The sequence below is a fragment of the Oncorhynchus masou genome, chromosome 1, assembly GCF_036934945.1.
Source record: "Oncorhynchus masou masou isolate Uvic2021 chromosome 1, UVic_Omas_1.1, whole genome shotgun sequence".
Lineage (NCBI taxonomy): Eukaryota > Metazoa > Chordata > Actinopteri > Salmoniformes > Salmonidae > Oncorhynchus > Oncorhynchus masou.
This window is the reverse complement of record NC_088212.1, coordinates 50,211,411-50,231,998: the sequence shown is the minus strand read 5'-3', so window position 1 is coordinate 50,231,998 and position 20,588 is coordinate 50,211,411. Positions and strand designations below refer to the sequence as shown.

General features: G+C 41.3%; 1 protein-coding gene across 1 annotated transcript in view; it reads right to left on the bottom strand.

The window, feature by feature from the left end:
• cfap77 (cilia and flagella associated protein 77) overlaps positions 1–19,952 on the bottom strand; it is a 46,046-nt gene extending 26,094 nt beyond the window's left edge. Inside the window, exons 1-2 of the mRNA XM_064988296.1 lie at positions 19,800–19,952; positions 1,111–1,210 (exon numbers count right to left, since the gene is read on the bottom strand). Of these exons, the coding sequence (XP_064844368.1) occupies positions 1,111–1,210; positions 19,800–19,862 (163 nt within the window). The 5' untranslated portion in view covers positions 19,863–19,952. The remainder of the gene's footprint in view (positions 1–1,110; positions 1,211–19,799) is intronic.
• Between the last annotated feature and the right edge of the window lie 636 nt (positions 19,953–20,588).

Sequence of the window (20,588 nt, the reverse complement as noted above, 5' to 3'; positions counted from 1 at the left end):
AACTTTCTCAGAACCTCCCTGCAGCTTAAAAATAAACGTTCCCAGAACAGGCAATATTTTCACTTCTTTTCTCAGAACGTTGGCTTCGATCCCACAACCAATGGAAATCCAGAAACATATGTTCACACAACTTTAAAGGAACCAAGGCTGTTCTTTGTGAAGCAGCTCATTGCAACACCAATTTCCATCAGAGGGGTTTTGATTAGTTGCGAGACGGTGACATCTCCATATGGCGCTTGACTCCCTCTCTCAGTCATCTCTGTCTCGGTGACAATATGGAGGTGTGTTCCCCAGGTGTCGTTACCACCGTCGCTGACAGTGAGCCTTTGTTATCCTTGTCACAATTATTGAAATTCACACTTTTTTTACGCCATTTTTAAAAGAGCGCTCTCTGTCTAGGGGGTAGTGACAGATCTAAGGGGGGGGGGGTTATTTGAGAGAGTTGAGTGTTTAAACAGAGCGGCGGCTCACGATTGACAGTCGAGACGTTTCCACTGGGTGTGAGTGGCGAGGGCCTGGAGGGGGGTTCAAGGGTTGGTTTGGTGGGGGTTCAGGAGAGAGTTTGACATTCCCCGGCGTCTGTCCGCTGACGGAAGAGCATCATTATCATTCTCCAGCTGGAGATGGAGGAGGACATGCACAGTTTAGCTGGTGAAAAGAGGAAGAGTGACAGGGAGGGCCGGCTGCCTGAGGGGACGCTTTCTCAGCCAAACACACTGTGACATCAGGGCTGACGGTAATGGGGACACATGGGTTGTATCCCAAATGGCACCCTATTCCCTAAGTAATGAAATAGTTGGCCATATGACACTGCTATGGCCGTCACAATCCAGCCCTCTCCAGTGCAGCCAGCGTGTGTGTGCCTGACAGACACGCCTCTGAATAATATCCAAGATTGTTTTTACCATGTGCTGTGGAGTTTTTTTTATTTTTTATTGTGGGCTGTGGAGGGGTTCCACACACCTATCAATGCTAAGTCTGGGGTTAAAGAAAATAATGGACCACAAGGGATGCAAAGGAGGATTCATAGTAATGATTTTATGTCACCCCCAATGTGTAGACTAACACCCAATTGAGTGATGCAGGATGGCCACTTTGCACACCCCCTACCTTCTGAGACTCCTCCGTCCTGGATGGTCGCAACAGTTCCGTACACAACGTCAGGTCCAAGACATGTCAACCCTTTAGATTTGGTCTTCCCAAGCACTGGCTGTAGGTAACAGACAGAAAAACAAGACAGTATTCACGTTTAAAGCTAGAATCCTTGGTTGCTACATTCATTTTTGGACTGATAAATTAATGGTATATATCAATGAATTATTGAAGAATATAACTTATAAATGTCTCATGAGTTTGTACATCTGCTGTACCCCATCAGAAACAAAAGTATAAGCTGGTTTTACTCCAGTTTATAAACAATGTAAAAGAAAACCAACACGGTATAAGCCACAAAACAATTAGGAATTAGAATAGGATCTCTATGGTTAACTCCATTTCGATACCTTGGATGGTTAGTCCATCCATAGCTCTGTCTATTAATGTGAGAGTGGTGACATTCCCACACATTTTGCTATAAGACTGAGAGAAAATGTTGCTCTTTTAAAGCTAATTCCCTACAATCCAACACATATTTCCATGGGTCCGAGAGAAAAATGTGCAGTTTGATAGCTAATCATTATATCACAGGCATAGAAGGTACATTGTTCCTCAAAGTAGCTACAGTATCAATAGAGTCAGAGCTAGGTGGGGGGGGGCTGGTTCCAGCTAGGGGGAGCTGGTTCCAACATTGGGGTGCCAGGATAGAGAAGAGCTTGCACTGGGCTGAGCTGGGCTCCCGTAGGGGTGGGAACGCCAAGAGACCAGAGGTGGCAGAATGGAGTGCTCCGGTTGTGGCTTAGGGTTTGAGCATAGACTGAAGGTAGGGAGGGGCAGTTCCTCTTGCTGCTCCGTAGACATGGTGTTGTTGTGGATGTAAGCTTCGACTGGAAGCCAGTGGAGTGTGCAGAGGAGCGAGGTGACATGAGAGAACTTGGGAAGGTGGAAACCCAGGCGGGCTGCAGCGTTCTGGATAAGTTTCAGGTGTTTGATGGCACAAGCGGGAAGCCCAGCCAACAGCGAGTTGCAGTAGTCCAGATGGGAAAGGACAAGTGCCTGGATTAGGACCTGCGCCGCTTCCTGTGTGAGGAATGTTGTAGAGCATGAAACTGCAGGAGCGAGTCACTGGTTTTATGTTTGCAGAGAACAACAGGGTGTTGTCCAGGGTCACGCCAAGGTTCTTTGCACTCTGGGAGGGCGACACTGTGGAGTTGTCAAAGGTGATTGAACGGGCAGGCATTCCCCACGAGGAAGAGCAGCTCCGTCTTGTCAAGGTTAAGCTTGAGGTGGTTGGCCGACATACAAGTTGAGATATCTGCCGGGGATGCAGAGATGCGTGTTGCCACCTGGGTGTCAGAAGGGGGGGAAGGAGAAAAGTAGTTGAGTGTCATTCGCATAGCAATGATAGGAGAGACCATGTGAGGATATGACGAAGCCAAATGACTTATAGAGAGAAGAAGAGAAGGCCTAGAACCGAGTCCTGGGGGACACCAGTAGTGAGAGTACGTGGTGCACACACAGAACCTCTCCATGTCACCTGGTAGGAGTGGTCTGCCAGGTAAGATGCAATCCAAGAGTGTGCAGAGCCTGTGACACCCTGCCCTGAGAGGGTGGAGAGGAGATTTTGATGATTCACGGTGTTGAAGGCAGCAGATAGATCTAGGAGGATGAGAATAGAAGAGAAAGAGTCAACTTTGGCAGTGCGGAGAGCCTTTGTGACTATTCTACACATTTTGCCATGATGCTGAAAGAACATTTTGCAGTTTCTCAGCTAATTTTACTGGAATTCAAAACGTTTTTGCCATGGCTTATGACGTATTCATTTGCTATCTTGGGGGGGACCAGGCTACAACAGTATCAGCCTGCTTCGGAATCCACAATTTCTTCCTCACCAGTCCTATTTTTGAAGAGCTCCTAGATGCAGAAGATTCCCTAAGCTGTCAGAAGCAAACATGGAAAGCTTGAGGACCTTGATGTTTCTAACCTCACTGTTGAAACCATTCACATTTTTTTTTGAATTTCAAAAAAAATCTATGCCAAAGTCGCAAGAAGAACAGCACTTGGGAGCACATTTGAAAATTGTAACTCACGGACAAGAACGTCAAATATGTCAGACTTGTGTGGAAGTGATCAATTGTCAGCTACTTTATCAGTAAGTCTTTAGAGACGTTAATAGGTGGAAAGACACTACCTGTATAAATTACTGTTAATTATCCCAGGTACTTAAAAGGCACTAATTTCCATAAAATATTCCAAACAAGATCAAAAATATTTTTGGAAAGACATTGATTGTCATATGGTACAAACATTTAACCAACCCTTTTAAATGGAGAGTTTTGTTTCAAAAGAGCGAGCGTTTTAGTAGCGGCAGTAAGACACAATGGTGGTCGAGTGATTCTTTGTCTCTTACTGGCTTCCGTAGCCTACACAGAGAGGTGAAATGTTCAGAACGGTGCAGATGGAAATGAAATGCATAGAGCACCTGACTCGATCCCCGTATTCTATTACATGGTAGACAAATCGGGTTTGTTCTACATTTCTATAGCGTGTTCTGTAGTGTTGGACCCCCCCTGTTAACTGGCGTTGGACCCCCCTGTCCCAAATGGCACCCTATTCCCTCTATAAAGTAGTGCACCAAATAGGGAATAGGGGGCCAGTTGGGACACAAGCCAGGATTGAAGGGTGACTAAGAGAAACGGGGCTGAATGAAGCAGCTCCTCTTCTCCAGTACTGAGGTGCGGCTTTATACCACCTGTCTGCCATCTCTACACTGTAGCTCTGAGAGAATCTCCAAGGGGGTGGAAGTCAGGGGTGCGGGGAACGAGCAATAGGTGATGTCGTACTGCGCTTTGGTCGTCTTGTTTCAAAGTTCCCCATTCAAGTTCTTGCTTTTAAGTTAAGTTCTCATCATCTCTCCACAAAGACGGGAAGAGAAAATCCAAACCCCAGCTAGGGTGATGAGAGAAGGGTGCGAGTGATTGCTACTCCACATTACCTGAACACATTGAAGTGTATGACATGTACCTATGACCTGCAGGCTCTTCACTGAGTGACAGAAACAGAGGTTCTGTGCACGCGTCAGTCACACAGATGAACACATACAAAAGCTTCCCGCCCTCGTGCTGTCTTGTGTGATTTGTAGGCAGATAAAAACATCCTTTGGTTATAGCGAATACCTTGTGCCAGCAACGGAAACACACAGATACAATATGGCATCGCTAGCTTGAAGCCTGGCTTTCAGCTATGACATGACTCAAAACACAAGTCTCATATAGAATACAATGGAAACACTTTTACCAGATAGTTAATCACAGCATAACCATTGTGAAAATTACCTTACGTTTAAAGCCTGCCTGAGCATCTATGTATGAAATGTGGATTACACCACCATGGTTTGTCCCAAATGGCACCCTCTTTATTTATTTTAAATATTTTTTTTATTTAGCCTTTAGGCAAGTCAGTTATTTACAAAGATGGCCTAGGAACAGTGGGTTAACTGCCTTGTTCAGGGGCAGAGCCATGTCAGCTCGGGGATTCGATTTAGCAACCCCTTTCGGTTACTGGCTAAATGCTCTAACCACAAGGCTACCTAAATCAAATCAAATCAAATTTTATTTGTCACATACACATGGTTAGCAGATGTTAATGCGAGTGTAGCGAAATGCTTGTGCTTCTAGTTCCGACAATGCAGTAATAACCAACAAGTAATCTAACTAACAATTCCAAAACTACTGTCTTATACACAAGTGTAAGGGGATAAAGAATATGTACATAAAGATATATGAATGAGTGATGGTACAGAGCAGCATAGGCAAGATACAGTAGATGGTATCGAGTACAGTATATACATATGAGATGAGTATGTAAACAAAGTGGCATAGTTAAAGTGGCTAGTGATACATGTATTACATAAAGATGCAGTAGATGATATAGAGTACAGTATATACGTATACATATGAGATGAATAATGTAGGGTATGTAAACATTATATTAGGTAGCATTGTTTAAAGTGGCTAGTGATATATTTTACATCATTTCCCATCAATTCCCATTATTAAAGTGGCTGGAGTTGAGTCAGTGTGTTGGCAGCAGCCACTCAATGTTAGTGGTTGCTGTTTAACAGTCTGATGGCCTTGAGATAGAAGCTGTTTTTCAGTCTCTCGGTCCCAGCTTTGATGCACCTGTACTGACCTCACCTTCTGGATGATAGCGGGGTGAACAGGCAGTGGCTCGGGTGGTTGTTGTCCTTGATGATCTTTATGGCCTTCCGGTAACATCGGGTGGTGTAGGTGTCCTGGAGGGCAGGTAGTTTGCCACCCCAAACCCTATTTAAACCCCGATACCCTATTTAAACCCCTATATTTAATACACTACTTTTGACTAGGGTCCATAGGGCTTTGGTCAAAAGTAGTGCACAATATTAGGGAATAGGGTGCCATTAGGGAAGCACATCATATCTCCAAGGAAATAACCAGATGTGACAAGTGTTTGCAAGCTTTATGAGTGAATGACAACCTGAAAACCTTCAAACAACAAAGTCAGCGAAGATCTCATTTAGGGCTGTTATGGTGACCATATTACCGCCACACTGGCAGTCACAAGTCAAATAGCACGGTAATTTGACTTCTCCAAGCTCTGATGCTGCTGATTAGTAGCTTACCAAATGTGCTAACTGCCTGGTACTCAGCACTCTATTGTCTCTCTTACCACTCAGACACAAGATTCTCTGGTCTGATGAAGCCTGAATGCCAAGCATCACGTCTGGAGAAAACCTGGCATGCTGTGGGGATGTTTTTCAGCAGCAGCGACTGGGAGACTAGTCAGGATCGAGGGAAAGATGAACGGAGCAACGTACAGAGATGAAAACCTTGATGAAAACCTGCTCCAGGGTGCTCAGGACCTCAGACTGGGGTGAAGGTTCACCTTCCAACAGGACAACGGCCCTAAGCACACAGCCAAGACAACACTCACAACCGAGTCTAAAACTGCCTCTGGAAGCAATGTCAGCACAAGTATTGTTCGTCAGGAGCTTCATGAAATTAGTTTCCATGGTTGAGCAGCCGCACGCAAGCCTAAGATCACCATACGGAGAGGTGTAAAGCTTGCCGCCATTGGACTCTGGAGCAGTGGAAAAGCATTTTCTGAATTGATGAATCATGCTTCACCATCTGGCAGTCCAACGGACGAACCTGCCCTCTAATGCATAGTGTGAACTGTAAAGTTTGGTGGAGGAGGAATAATGGTCTGGGGCTGTTTTTATGGCTCAGGCTAGGGCCCCTTAGTTCCAGTGAAGGGAAATCTTAATGTTACAGCATACAATGACATTCTAGACAATTCTGTGCTTCCAACTTTGTGGCAATCATTTGCGGAAGGCCCTTTCCTGTTTCAGCATGACAATGCCCCGTGCACAAAGCGAGGTCCATACAGAAATGGTTTGTCGAGATCGGTTTGGAAAAACTTGACTGGCCTGCACAGACCCTGACCTCAACCCGATCAAACACCTTAGGGATGGATTGGAACACAGACTGCATGCAAGGCCTAAAATTGCCCAACATCAGTGCCCGACCTCACTAATGCTCTTCTGGCTGAATGGAAGCAAGTCCCCGCAGCAATGTTCCATCATCTAGTGCACATATGTCAGAGTCAAGGCCCGCGGGCCACATCCGGCCCGCGAGAAGGTTTTTTACGGCCCCTGGGATGATCTTGATTTATTATTAGAACCGGCCCGCAGACCGCAGCAAGCCGGCAGCCCGCAGATCTTTTACACGCACCAATACTACATTTCCCACAATGCAACGGTGACGCACCGAGCAGTAGGCTGCTTCATTTCAATATTTATTGGCACAGCAGTCGTCAGCATCACAGTAAAATTAACTTTCAGATACCCATCAAAAATGGCAAAACGGAAGGTGGACACTGAGAACCGGGGTTTCAAACAAGGTGGGAGTCGGAGTATATGTTCACGGAGGTAGCTGGAAAACCTGTGTGTCTTCTGTGTGGAGAAAGTGTGGCGGTACTGAAAGAGTATAATCTGAGACGACATTATGAAACGAAACACGCGGACAAAAACAAGAATATGGACATGGAACAAAGGCTACAAAAGGCAGAGGAATTAAAACGAGGCCTCAAATCTCGACAGGCTCTGTTCAAAAAAGCCAAATCACAAGGCCAGGCTGCTGTCAAGGCCAGTTTTATTTTGGCAGAAGAGATCGCTAAATCAGCCCGGCCATTTACGGAGGGGGATTTCATCAAAAACTGCATGATTAAAGTTTGTGACGAAGTTTGCCCAGAAAAAAGGCAACTCTTTTTAAATGTGAGTCTGAGCAGAAACACCATTGCCGAGAGAGTAGACCAGTTGTCCATCAATCTAAAAGAGCAGCTTGTGAAAAAGGGAAAAGATTTCATTGCATATTCCTTGGCTGTGGATGAGAGCACCGACATTTTCAGTTTGAGTTGAGTGGATGATAGAAAATTGCTATTATTGTTTTTTTCTTTGAAGTAAATTTAGCCCACTTTTGCTAAAATAGAAAATATAGGCTACTGATGGTGCCTTGAATACCGGTTTCTTTCATTTAATGTTCATGTTATGGGGATTTTTATATAAAGGAAATTTGTCTTTTGTGTCTGTTGAAAATTAAAGATTACTGACAGAGCCATAAGAAAATATTGCTTTATTTATCTGATCATATTGGAATATATTTGTTAGGTTTTCAGTAGGTTCAATTAGGTTCACTAGACTATATGCGTCATTTAAAAATTTTTCAATGAACATTCGAACAGTCCGGCCCTCGGCTTGTAGCTAAATTTTTTATTTGGCCCTCCGTCCATTTGACTTTGACACCCCTGATCTAGTGGAATCCTTCCCAGAAGAGTGGAGGCTGTTATAGCAGCAAAGGGGGGAGCCAACTCCATATTAATGCCCATGATTTTGGAATGAGATGTTCGGCGTGCAGGTGTCCACATACTTTTGGTCATGTAGTGTATGTTACCTAGCTGGCTATGGCTATTCAACACTGAAATTCAAGGTAAGCTTTTGGTTTTATTAATATTGCCACCGGGGCCCATTGGTGTAAATCTAAACTGCTCGGTAACTAACTGTACATTGCACTGCATGATTGTCGCAGGTTTACTAATGTATCAGTTCTAGTAGCTATGTTAACTTGACTTTAGCTATTATGGTGACACCGATGTAGGCTGTGTCTCGCGATTAGCTTTTGAAGGAAGGTTTTTTTTGCCTGGTCACAGACAGCTGATGTGTCCACAACGAAGGGAAAATGTAAGAGGAGGAGAGCGCGTAGATGTGAGAAGGAATTATACAACGATCTGGCTGCTGTGAACTGCGTTTGTGTGTGATCAGGGGTGTATTCATTCTGCCAAATCTGTTTAAAAACTTTTCTTAAATGGAAGCAAACAGAACGAAACTGGGAAAAACATACCTTAATTCTTCAATAGAAACTCTCATTTGCAACTGTTGGACTAAGGATTACACCCTAGATCAACTAGATGCAGGCAAGATTGTGCAAGGCGGTATTGAATGTGTCAATGTCTGTCACCCTGATTACTCAAATTTCATAGAGCCACCCCCTAGGAATCCAAAATCAAATATGTTGCCATATTTGTGGGCGACTGTAAAAAAAAAAAAAATGTAAACTTAGCTAGAGCTCCCTAAACAGACCACCCTACATTCCATAATGTCTCCTCCACCCCACCCCACCCTGGGCCCATCCCCATAACCCTCCCCCTTCTCTTCCCATGTTGGTCTGTGATCCATTCTCCATGCACAACCTGTCTGTTTATTGATATGCAAACTCTCCTTATGAGTGCCTAATCCCCAAGCATAGGGGATAATTTATAAAGCATTTACATAAAGAAGGCCAACTAATTGGGAGCATATGTCTGGGTAAGCCCCCCACAGACTCTCAAGGACCTGTACTACAGATGAGCTGCTGTAGGCTCCTCTCCTCTCCCCTACAGAAATCGAAACATCAGATGGATAGAATCCTTCCCATTTCAGATGCACCGCTTTCCTGCAGGCAACTGATCAAATCGCCCTCTAGTGGCTCCATGTGTGGAATGTTATTAATATTTTTCATAATTAAATCAACATATATATATATATATATATATATATATCCAATGTTTCTATGTCAATTGTGTTTTGTTATAGCTCTGTGATGTATATAAAGGGTAATATTGGGATGCAAACTCTAAATTTAACACATTTCAACTATATCTGACACAGTACAGGTGTCTTTTTTTAAAGCCCACAACCATTTGTGTGAGGTGTATACTTTGGTTTCAAAGTAGATTTGTTTAAGACTACCAAGAAACACTCTGTGTGACCCTGATTTAGCCCACTGCAGTAAGTTAAACATCAAGAATTGCTTTCCAGCATTCTTTGGTCAGTTGAAAAGCTGAACATCAAATCATCATCAAGTTGATAAACTTGAAAAATAGCCCTCGAATGTTTTGGTAAACCTACTGGAGAGCTCTTCTTTGTCTACACCCATTCAGCATCGTTCACACCCTCTTAAGCCTTACCCATCGCTTTAAGGATTCACATGTGAGAACGGTAGTGTACTAAACAACCAAAGACTTCAAGACTAAAGGCTGGTTTAAACTATGTCTATCAACATGTCTGTGTACAGTTGTCACAGTGACATAATGAACGTTCTATTGTTGTCTGATGTCAAACTTGTTGTTGTTTTTATGAAAAAGTATAAACACAAAAACGACAAAAAGCGACATCAGCAGCCTGGTGGTCCAAAATAACAAACAAGCTAGCAAACCAGGCAACTAAAAGCAACTTATTAAACAATGTTTTTGTTAATTTCTTTATGTTTGTTTGCTAGCTAACATTAAATTAGCTGGCTAGTCAGTTCAAATGACCATATCATAACTGACAATCTCCTAACTTTATCTAATTTGTATTCATTATTACAGGAAAATAAACTCACAACAAGATTATTAACAAGTTAATGGCGAGCTAATTACAGAAAGTAGCTTACAATTGTGAGTGTGATGAAATAAAAGCAGGGCATTCTCCCGGAGAATTTTAGAACTTGTTATATCCTAATTTGACTTTGGTGCAGGTCATGTTGTTCTTCACATTACCATCTCTGGTAAACACACACTATATCAAATAAAATCGATGTTTATTTGTTACATGCACAGGATACAGGAGGTGTAAAAGGTACAGCAAAATGGTTACTTGCATAGTGGACTCTTTTGTTTAGGCATGTAGCTAGCTAGCTAAACAAATTAACCATAATCCCAACAAGATTTCTCTGCCTTTAACCTTGTTCTGGACACCTCCTAAACAAAGGTTGTGTGGTTCGGTAAGAAGAATGCCCCTCTCCCCACCTGTGTGATTACTACCTCTGAGGGTTTAGTCACCTCATACAATTACTTGGGAGTATGGCTAGACGGTACACTGTCCTTCTCTCAACACATATCCAAGCTGCAGGCTAAGGTTAAATCTAGACTTGGTTTCCTCTATGTAATCGCTGCTACCCCATTCAAGCAGTAGGGACAGAGACGCTTGTTAGTGGGCCCTGAGATTTGTTGCGTCCCGAATGGCACATAGGGCTCTGATCAAAAGAAAGGCACTATGTAGGGTGGACCCCAAGGTTTATAGTTTTGTAATTTTCTATTCGTTTTTAGATTATTATTTTAAATTCAGTTTAGTTTCCATTACTTTTCAGACTTGATTTACTAGTTTTTATTCAGTTTTAGTTTGATAAAAATATTTATTATATTTATATTAGTTTTTATAAAATTTCGTTTCAGTGTTAGGGAAATAAAGTAAACTTACAGTATGCATGGGAGGCTAGAATATATTTGTGGTGTAGGCCTATAGCAGATGTACTCAATTACTATTCAAGATGGTCAGGTCACACAAAGTTCTGGATGAATATTGTTATTTATCAGCATAGTCAGGGTTGCCATGTCTATGTTTTTTTGTTTGTTTTTTTTTGCCAAATTTGTGAAAATGTATTGGGTTGCAGGATTTTGGGCTACTTCTAAATTGCACCGCGCCCGCCATGGCAATTTCTTTAAAATATATATTTCACTGTGACCTGCTGCCGCTTGTTTCTGGGTGAGTGTGTGACAGAGTGAGTGGTGGGGAGGGAGAGGTCCGGAGGGGTGTGTGTATGTGTTGAGACTGAGCGCTGCAGCAGGCAGCTGAGTCATGTGAGTGAGGAGACAGAGCAGCACGCGCGCACGTCATGACAACTTTTTACCACTTTAGAATGTCACAATGGAGACACCTATTTCCAACCCTTTTTCCATAAAACATGTTAACGCGCTAGAACTGATGCGCATCAAGAAGTAACGGTGACAAAGCACAGGAAAACGACTTTAGGCGCTCTAGAGAGCATTACATGCTGACTAGACAGTCGTGTGCCATCGCACCGCATGTTGATTTTGTCCATCCACACCAGACGTGATCAGGAAATGCAGGTTGAAATATCAAAACAAACTTTAAACCAACTATATTAATTTGGGGACAGGTCGAAAAGTATTAAACATTCATGGCAATTTAGCTAGATAGCTTGCTCTTGCTAGCTAATTTGTCCTGGGATATGAACATTGGGCTGTTATTTTACCTGAAATGTACAATTTCCTCTACTTAGACAATTAATCCACATATAAAGGGGTAAACCGAGTAAATTTCTAGTAATCTCTCCTCCATCAGGCTTCTTCTTCTTTCGACTTTACATGGTGGTTGGCGACCAACTTTAAGGTGCATACACCCCACGTGGGTATATGCTCATAGAAATCGGAGGACGCCAAGCATCACAAATTGAACCAATTTGTGCAGACGCTCATGGACGCGCAAGAGCAGTTTGGATGCAATGATTGAATAGCATGTATGTGTACATTTTTGTGCAACCCTCGCACGCGAAATGCGAGTGGTGTGGTCAGCATGTTAGATACATCTGCATTGAAATCTGCATTTTAATGTGGACTTTGCTTATGAAAAACCATATCAAGCAAAGGGTTTTTACATATGCTCAGTTCTTGGTCAAGCTGCAAAGTGGAAATTTGAAATGGAAGTTATGTTACTCCCTTGCGTGCTTCTGTTATGGGGAAAAGTCCACAATGAAACTGACATTAAATGTGGACAATGATACAGTTGCATCTGTTGGCCATCAATTAGCCTATTCATTTCTACCATTTTATATAATAAATACGTTGAAAAAATGATATCACTGGAGTCATTGCAAATCAATTTGTGTCACTTCTGTTGCTTACCTGGAGCTGGCAAACTGATTAAAAAAATAGCTTTTCACTTCAGTTAATTGTTGTCGTAGCCTTGTGTTATTATGCAATTATTAATGGGCATGTTTATTTAATGAAATTGGAAGTTATCAATTGTGATCATGGTCACAGTTCTATCGCAATTGCAGATCAGCTGTTGTTAGAATGCATTAGATTGAAGGTAACCATCAGTCAGATTAGGCTACAGGTAAAAAAATGAAATAATTGATGATCCCATCCTCAGTAGTCTATTCCAGAAGGTTATTGGGCAACACAAGCACTTCTTACCACGAAATAGCCTCGCTATTCATGTTAAATACATTCATCTGACAATTTGACCTAAACAAGCTGCAAAATCATTAATATGAGATATTAACTAGGCTACTGTGTAGGCTATCTGAAATTACATGTAGGCCTATCAGGGGCTATAGGCTACCTGCATCTAGCTAACCAAACCATGGCAAAGATGATTTACAATCATAAACCCAGATTTTAGTCAGTAGGCCTAGCCTATGCCTATTGAAAATGACAAGTCAATCTCCCAAATAGGCCATTTATATATTATGTAATCATAACATCTGGCGCATAATGGCACAATTGCCAGAAAAAGCCTAAAAAAATTTTTTTTTCAAGTTTAACAAGGGCAAATTATCTTTTCTCTTGAGGCATATTCAAATTCCTTTATTAGTCACATTAGCTCACAATAATTATTATTTTGATGGAAATCCAAATTTTACTTCTTAGGTTACGAAGTTAAATGTGGCAACTCCTCTCGCTGCGAAAAAACATTTAAGGCTAGTTTTCAGGCCTTGATTAGGCCTGTAGGCAGGCCTTGATTAGTCATTGGGCTACAAATTAATATTACCTGGCAACCCTGGGCGTAGTAGCAAACCCCCACCTTGCAATCCATGCAACCCCAAACTGTTCACACCCTTCTTGTTGGCAGAAGAAAATGTGCAGTTTTAAAGAAAAATTTCCGCAACTCTACACCTTTTGCCATCGAGCAAAGAGAAAATGTAGCAGTTTTAAAGCTAATTTCCTGCAATTCTACACATTTTCAATGTCTTATGTGTGTTCATATGATACCAGGAGTCGAATCCTGACCGAATTCCGAAAATAAAATAATAGCTAGTCTTTCTCCTAAAATTCTTTGTGGGTGCTGTTCAAATTAACTTTGAGGTTGGTTGGATTTTTCCCAAATATCTCTGTTCCACACATGCTGCCATCTTCTGATACCTCAATACATTTGCTTTTGTCCTGTCCAGCAATGTACTCAAAATAGTCCCAAATGGGCTTTTGCCTTTTGCGACTTACCACTACTGGTGTTGGGTTTGCTGCCGCCATTGTTCACGCCTATGGTTCACGCTCATGCTCCACACTCACCCTCTGATATCTTCCCGGTTAGCTACGTCCATTTGAAACATTGCCATCTTCTGGCAGCATTTACCCGCCAGATTCAGAAGCTCCAAAACCACCTTATAAAAAAAGTTTAAACTCCATTTGATTTTTGGCCCCAAAAAAACAAAAAATAATTGTTGTTTTTTACATTTTAGTTAGTTTTGCAGTTAAAGATAATAGTCTCAAGTATAGTTTAAATGTTTTTTAAAAATATTTTATTTTAGTTTACTAAATAGTTTTTCCGATTTCTGTTTTTATTTTCAGTTTTCGTTTACTATAATAGCCTTGGTGGGTCCCGGTCAAAAGCAGAGCACTATGTAGGGAATAGGGTCCCATTATGGACGTAACCATGGTGTGGTCAGCTCTGTCAACATAGTAGTAAATACATATTTCATATTACAGATGTCAGATCTTAATTTCACCCATTTCGTCACAGGAGGAAAATAATCCTGCAGCAGGAGGATTAGACTGTTTGAAGAAATATTTAGAACTTGTCACAGGACCAAGTTTGGGAAACCCTGTCTTAGATTGCAGGTCCAGTTAAAGTAGACTATTTAGGCAACGTGCAGGCTAAAGCTTGCTTGTCTGGATTATAATAAATGATAATAAACTGTTATATGTGTAGGGGGAAGATTTATGTTTTGTTATGGAAAATCTTTTCTTTTTTTAATAAATTGTTTTATTATATTTTCAAGGCAAGCAATAGGCTAAATAAATTACTGGTGGTCTCAGCACCTGTGTGGTCTAGCGGTTATAGCCAGAGTATATGCCATAGTCGGCACACATATGCCAGAGTCGGCAAGGGTTCGAATCCGCCTCACTGCCCTTTGAATCCCCCCTGCCCCTTCTTTCCAACACTGTTCTCCATGACAAAAGCTAAAAACATATGAAAATACCTTTAAGAAAGAATAAATCATTGGGCAAATAACAATTAGATTGTGGGAGCACATCTAACATAAAACATTATTATAAATAATACAAGGTAGGCTAAATTGATTCATAGAACATGCATAGACCAAGCAAGCAATAACAGCCAAGGAAACACAAACAGTAGCCTATTATTGGTTTTCACACCTTTCATTATGTAACGATGGATAGGCTAATGAGTAGCCTACAGAATGTATTGAAATATATTAAAATAACAACCGTCGATGGCACTATATTATCACCAGCTGATGTCTCGTTAAACCATCGATTCACCCGCACAGCTGATCTCAATTGCAACTATTATTGGTCACCTCATTACCACTCCCTAAAAGATGATGTCGGTGTTACCTTAGTCCTGCATGCAACCAAAGTCTTTCAAGATACAGTATGTTCACCCTCTGATTGGTATTATGATTGGAACAACGTGGTACTTTCTAAACAGACTAAGGGCAATGTATCTATTTGACAAGCATTCTGTACAATTTATATAAAGTTTCTTCCTTTGACACAGCAAATCTACTGTGGCAATTTGCCAGACACTTTGTATGAATGGAAACTAACTTTGGTGTAGTCTACTGTTATTATTTTATTCATTTCCTATTGATGTTATCCATTAAATACAACTGTTCTTAAAATAAAGTGTCTGGTATGGTCATTTCTTATCAAGAATCGGGTGTAAAATATCCCTGGACTGTCCATATTTGAAATGTGTAACTAAATCAAGTAAATCTGGCGGAATCGAACCCCTACTGACACAGTAGGTCTGGTGAAGGCAGCTGCCCAAACCACAAAGCCACTCACTTTTGAGTTGATTTGTAACCTTAGGTTTTCTAGAAATGTTAAGATTTCTACTTTTTCAATAATATACAGTGCTTTTGGGAAGGTATTCTGACCACTTTACTTTTTTTTTTTCAGCCTTAATTCTAAAATTGCTTAAATTATTTTTTCCCCTCATCAATCTACACACAATACCCCATAATGACAAAGCAAAAACAGTGTCAGGACATTCCCTGGGGGGTATCATAGGCCAGCCAGAATACAGCACAAGCTGAGTATGGCAAAATGGTATGAACTCTGAACTATCGATCACTACATACAATAAATTATTAAATCCTAGTCGTCGGGGTTATCAGTCTGCAGCTGAGAACGTACGTGGCCTAGGCACGTGGCCTAGGACACAATCTAAATTGATTGGAACATACGTGGCCTAGGACACAGACACTCCTCTAAGAACTACAGGGTACTCCAACGTATCTGCTCTAATCAACACTACGACCAGAAAGACTCTACAAAGGACAATGGCGATCTCTACTGGGCAAACCAGTCTTACATCATCGACCCATCTATCGAAGCCCAGCTCAATCGTAAATATTTACAGTGGGGCAAAAAAGTATTTAGTCAGCCACCAATTGTGCAAGTTCTCCCACTTAAAAAGATGAGAGAGGCCTGTAATTTTCATCATAGGTACACTTAAACTATGACAGACAAAATGAGAGAAAAAAAATCCAGAAAATCACATTGTAGGATTTTTAATTAATTTATTAGCAAATTATGGTGGAAAATAAGTATTTGGTCACCTACAAACAAGCAAGATTTCTGGCTCTCACAGACCTGTAACTTCATCTTTAAGAGGCTCCTCTGTCCTCCACTCGTTACCTGTATTAATGACACCTGTTTGAACTTGTTATCAGTATAAAAGACACCTGTCCACAACCACAAACAGTCACACTCCAAACTCCACTATGGCCAAGACCAAAGAGCTGTCAAAGGACACCAGAAACAAAATTGTAGACCTGCACCGGGCTGGAAAGACTGAATCTGCAATAAGTAAGCAGCTTGGTTTGAAGAAATCAACTGTGGGAGCAATTATTAGGAAATGGAAGACATACAAGACCACTGATAATCTCCCTCGATCTGGGGCTCCACGCAAGATCTCACCCGGTGGGGTCAAAATGATCACAAGAACGGTGAACAAAAATCCTTGAACCACACGTGGGGACCTAGTGAATGACCTGCAGAGAGCTGGGACCAAAGTAACAAAGCCTACCATCAGTAACACACTACACCGCCAGGGAATCAAATCCTGCAGTGCCAGACGTGTCCCCCTGCTTAAGCCAGCATATGTCCAGGCCCGTCTGAAGTTTGCTATAGAGCATTTGGATGATCCAGAAGAAGATTGGGAGAATGTCATACGAAGGAGTGGCTTCGTAAGAAGCATTTCAAGGTCCTGGAGTGGCCTAGCTAGTCTCCAGATCTCAACCCCATAGAAAATCTTTGGAGGGAGTTGAAAGTCCGTGTTGCCCAGCAACAGCCCCAAAACATCACTGCTCTAGAGGAGATCTGCATGGAGGAATGGGCCAAAATTCACACCTATCTCGGCTATTAGACAATTCTTTAGTCAAGATTGAATAGTCTATTGTTCAGCTAATAGCCCAACCTAGAAACGTTGTTTGCAGAATTCACAGCCTGCTACCCTTGTGATAAACTACTAATAATATTGCACAGTTGATAGCGTGCTGGACTTTGGGCTAGAATGTTGAGGGTTCTAAACCTGCTCCCTGCTTGTTTCATTGCATTATTATGCCGGTCACAGAACAAATAGCCTGTATCGTTACTCGATGAGGAACGAGATGGGAGTGAGTAGGCTATTCTGGATAGAGCAGGTACTTTTGTGTAATTCTAGTCCATAGAAGTGAGGACAGAGAACATCATATTCAGTGCTGTCTAATTTGAATATAATGAAGTCTATTTCTGAGCTTTTCTGTCCTCAGATACAGAGAGCTGTGAAAGCCTGTCTGCAGATTAAGAGGTTCCAATGAAGAGCAGCGGTTCTCAGTCCTGGTCCTGGGGACTCAAAAGGGTGCACATTTTTGTTTTTTGCCTTAGCACTACACCGCTGATTCAAATGATCAAGTCATCATCAAGCTTCAAGTGGTATTTATGTCTTAATTTGCGACGCTATCCTTGATATGATCCTTCTATTGTAACATGCTACACATGCACATGTCTCTATCTATAAAATGTTGTCATGATTTGTTATAAGGGATATTATACTTTAGTAATTCACAATGATTTGGTAATGTAAAAGTCTAATAATGACATTATCTTCTATTGTTTGTCCTCATGTATATGTTTTTCAGCATAAAGTACTCTGTAGCCACTTAGTGTGGACACCAGTTGAGACCACACACACACAGATTCCTGTTGAACACAGTCTATTTTAACTACCTTATTTTCTCAATAACAGTCTCTTGCCTTCACTTCATCCCACTCCCCCTTCTCCCTAAATGCTCTAGGTTATATCAGCCGTGACAGTGAACCCCTCCCGCATCTGAACTGGCTGACACAGATGGCACAGCATGATCATACTGAGAGGTCACTTGGTCGGGTCAACAGGAAGTATTATTAAAGATGCTTTACATTGAAATACAGATAGAGATGTAGTAGACCCAGAGTTTATGATCCAAGGTCAGTTTTAAATTTCAAACCTCCTAATGATTATGAGGACTGACCACGTTAGAATTTTAAAAAAACAAAGCTTAATCATGCGCTCTCTCTATTCATCCGTCTCTCGTCAGCAGGTATGTTTTGAGAGAGGAAGCCAGTCCCGTCATCGCCACCTCACCTGCTCTTAAGATAACCTTTGGGCCAACTGGGGGCCCAAGGCTGATTTGACACTATGTAATTGTGATGAACTGAGAGAATATTAGGGTAGCACTGTAATTCATTAATGATATGCTGTCTGCCTCAGAAAGGGAAAGAGGTAAGAACTATCTTCTATACCTCTCTCCCCACCTCGTCTTTCTTCCTATTTTTCTTTTTTACAATGCGGTGTGCATTGAAGTATAGCTTGAACTTGTATTTATAATAAAATATTACAATTATCAAAAGTATAATGCATGTATTATGCATTTATAACACCTAGATAATGAACTTCTTTCAATAAAGCATTTCACATTCTCCACTGGTTGAAATTAAGCATCTCATTGAAATACTATCCTGTGTCCTCAGATTAATGCAGATGATATATGCATAGGAAGTGTAATGTACTGTTTTTTTTCTGTATATATAAATTACAAATCAGCCTTTACTTAAATCATGTTTCTAGTCTATTGCATAGTTACAATGTGTAATCATTGATGTCCCAAGAGCAGGAGTGGTAAACACTGTTGAAGTGTGTAATTGTAATACCTACATGCAGACACAGCATCATTCAAAGAATGGAGTTTGATACACCTGGTATTGGATATGACTGAAAAAGAATGTCTCACAGCTATTTGGCGGCAGCATAGCCTAGTTGTTAGCGTGTTGGACTAGTAACTGAAAGGTTGCAAGTTCAAATCCCTAAGCTGACAAGGTACAAATCTGTTGTTCTGTCCCTGAACAAGGCAGTTAACCCACTGTTCCTAGGCCGTCATTGAAAATAAGAATTTGTCTAGTTAAATAAAGGTAAAAAAAAAAAAATCATACCTGAACGACACCTTTATTTGCCAAGGAAAAGTACATGAGCAGTGAATATATTCAATGTGCAGGCTACAATGTGGGGATCTCATGCGTGATAATAACTACAGTACATGTATATGGCACAATAAAGTTATTATATTCTACTCTATCCATAGGCTTCTTTAATGCCATTCTGACTTGAAGTAAATACAACAACTATGATAGCTGAGGTTCATAGATTGGTATGAATATTAGTTTGCACCATATTTCATGTTCCAGTTTTAAATCATTGAAGGTGAAGAAGTGTACACTTTAGGAAGGAGAAATAATTTGGACAGATATAAGAAATATATTATTCAACTGGCAATGCAGCCCTCTAGTGTTGTTTTCTGAAATTGAATGACATTGAAATATCTCAAAGAAGAAACTAAGGCGCTTAGACAGGCAGCCCAATTCTGATATTTTTTTTGACCAATCAGATCAGATCTGAAAAAGATATGATGTGAAAAGATCTGATTGGTCAAAAGGCCAATTTGTGGAATTTTTTAAAAATTCGGCTGCCTGTGTAAACACAGCCTCATAAGCAAGGGAGGGCAGCCAATGCAGTATGGGTATGATTGCTCGGAGCTTTGCCTGGTCCATGTAGCCTCTCTTCAAACCATGCTCCTTACCCTAATTAAAAGAGGATTAGCCAGCATGGAGTCCCTGACCACTCCGACGCGAGAAGCCTGCATTTCCAGTTTCAGGACGGTTACACCTTGGGGAAATAGAGGAGTTATTCCAGATGGTACAACCAACAAGCAAATCAATGAATTAGGCCTACCTAAAATAGTACAATTGCTGCTAGACCTTGATACCCATGGAGAAGGCTCGCCTACATCATAGGTGGGTTTCCTGGACATAGATTAAGACTATTTCTGGTCTAATGAAGAAGCACAATGGAGAACCTACTTTGAAATTGTGTTTTAGTCCAGGATTAGGCATAATCTGTGTCCAGGAAACCGGCGCATAATGTTCTCTGTAATTCTATGGGCCTACCCTCACGAAGCAGCTAAACGCTTGGCATCTTAACACAGATACACATTCTTAGGATTTTGATTTAAACATTTGATTTGAGATACACATCCTTCAGAAATTTCTGCTCAGATTTAGTTGTTCTTATTTAGTTGTTCTTATGCTCTGGTTTTATCTAGGGTCTAAATATTAGTAATGTGGCAATTGGCTCCGGGGTGAAGTTTCCCATACAGATCAAGGATCAGCTTCCCCTCCCCGTATCCGAACCTTAAAGGCCCAGTGCAGTCAAAAACGTGATTTACTGTGGGTTTTAATATTAACATTTTTTATTTCACCTTTATTTAACCAGGTAAGCTAGTTGAGAATAAGTTCTCATTTATAAATGCAACCTGGCCAAGATAAGGCAAAGCAGTGTGACACAGACAACAACACAGAGTTACACATGG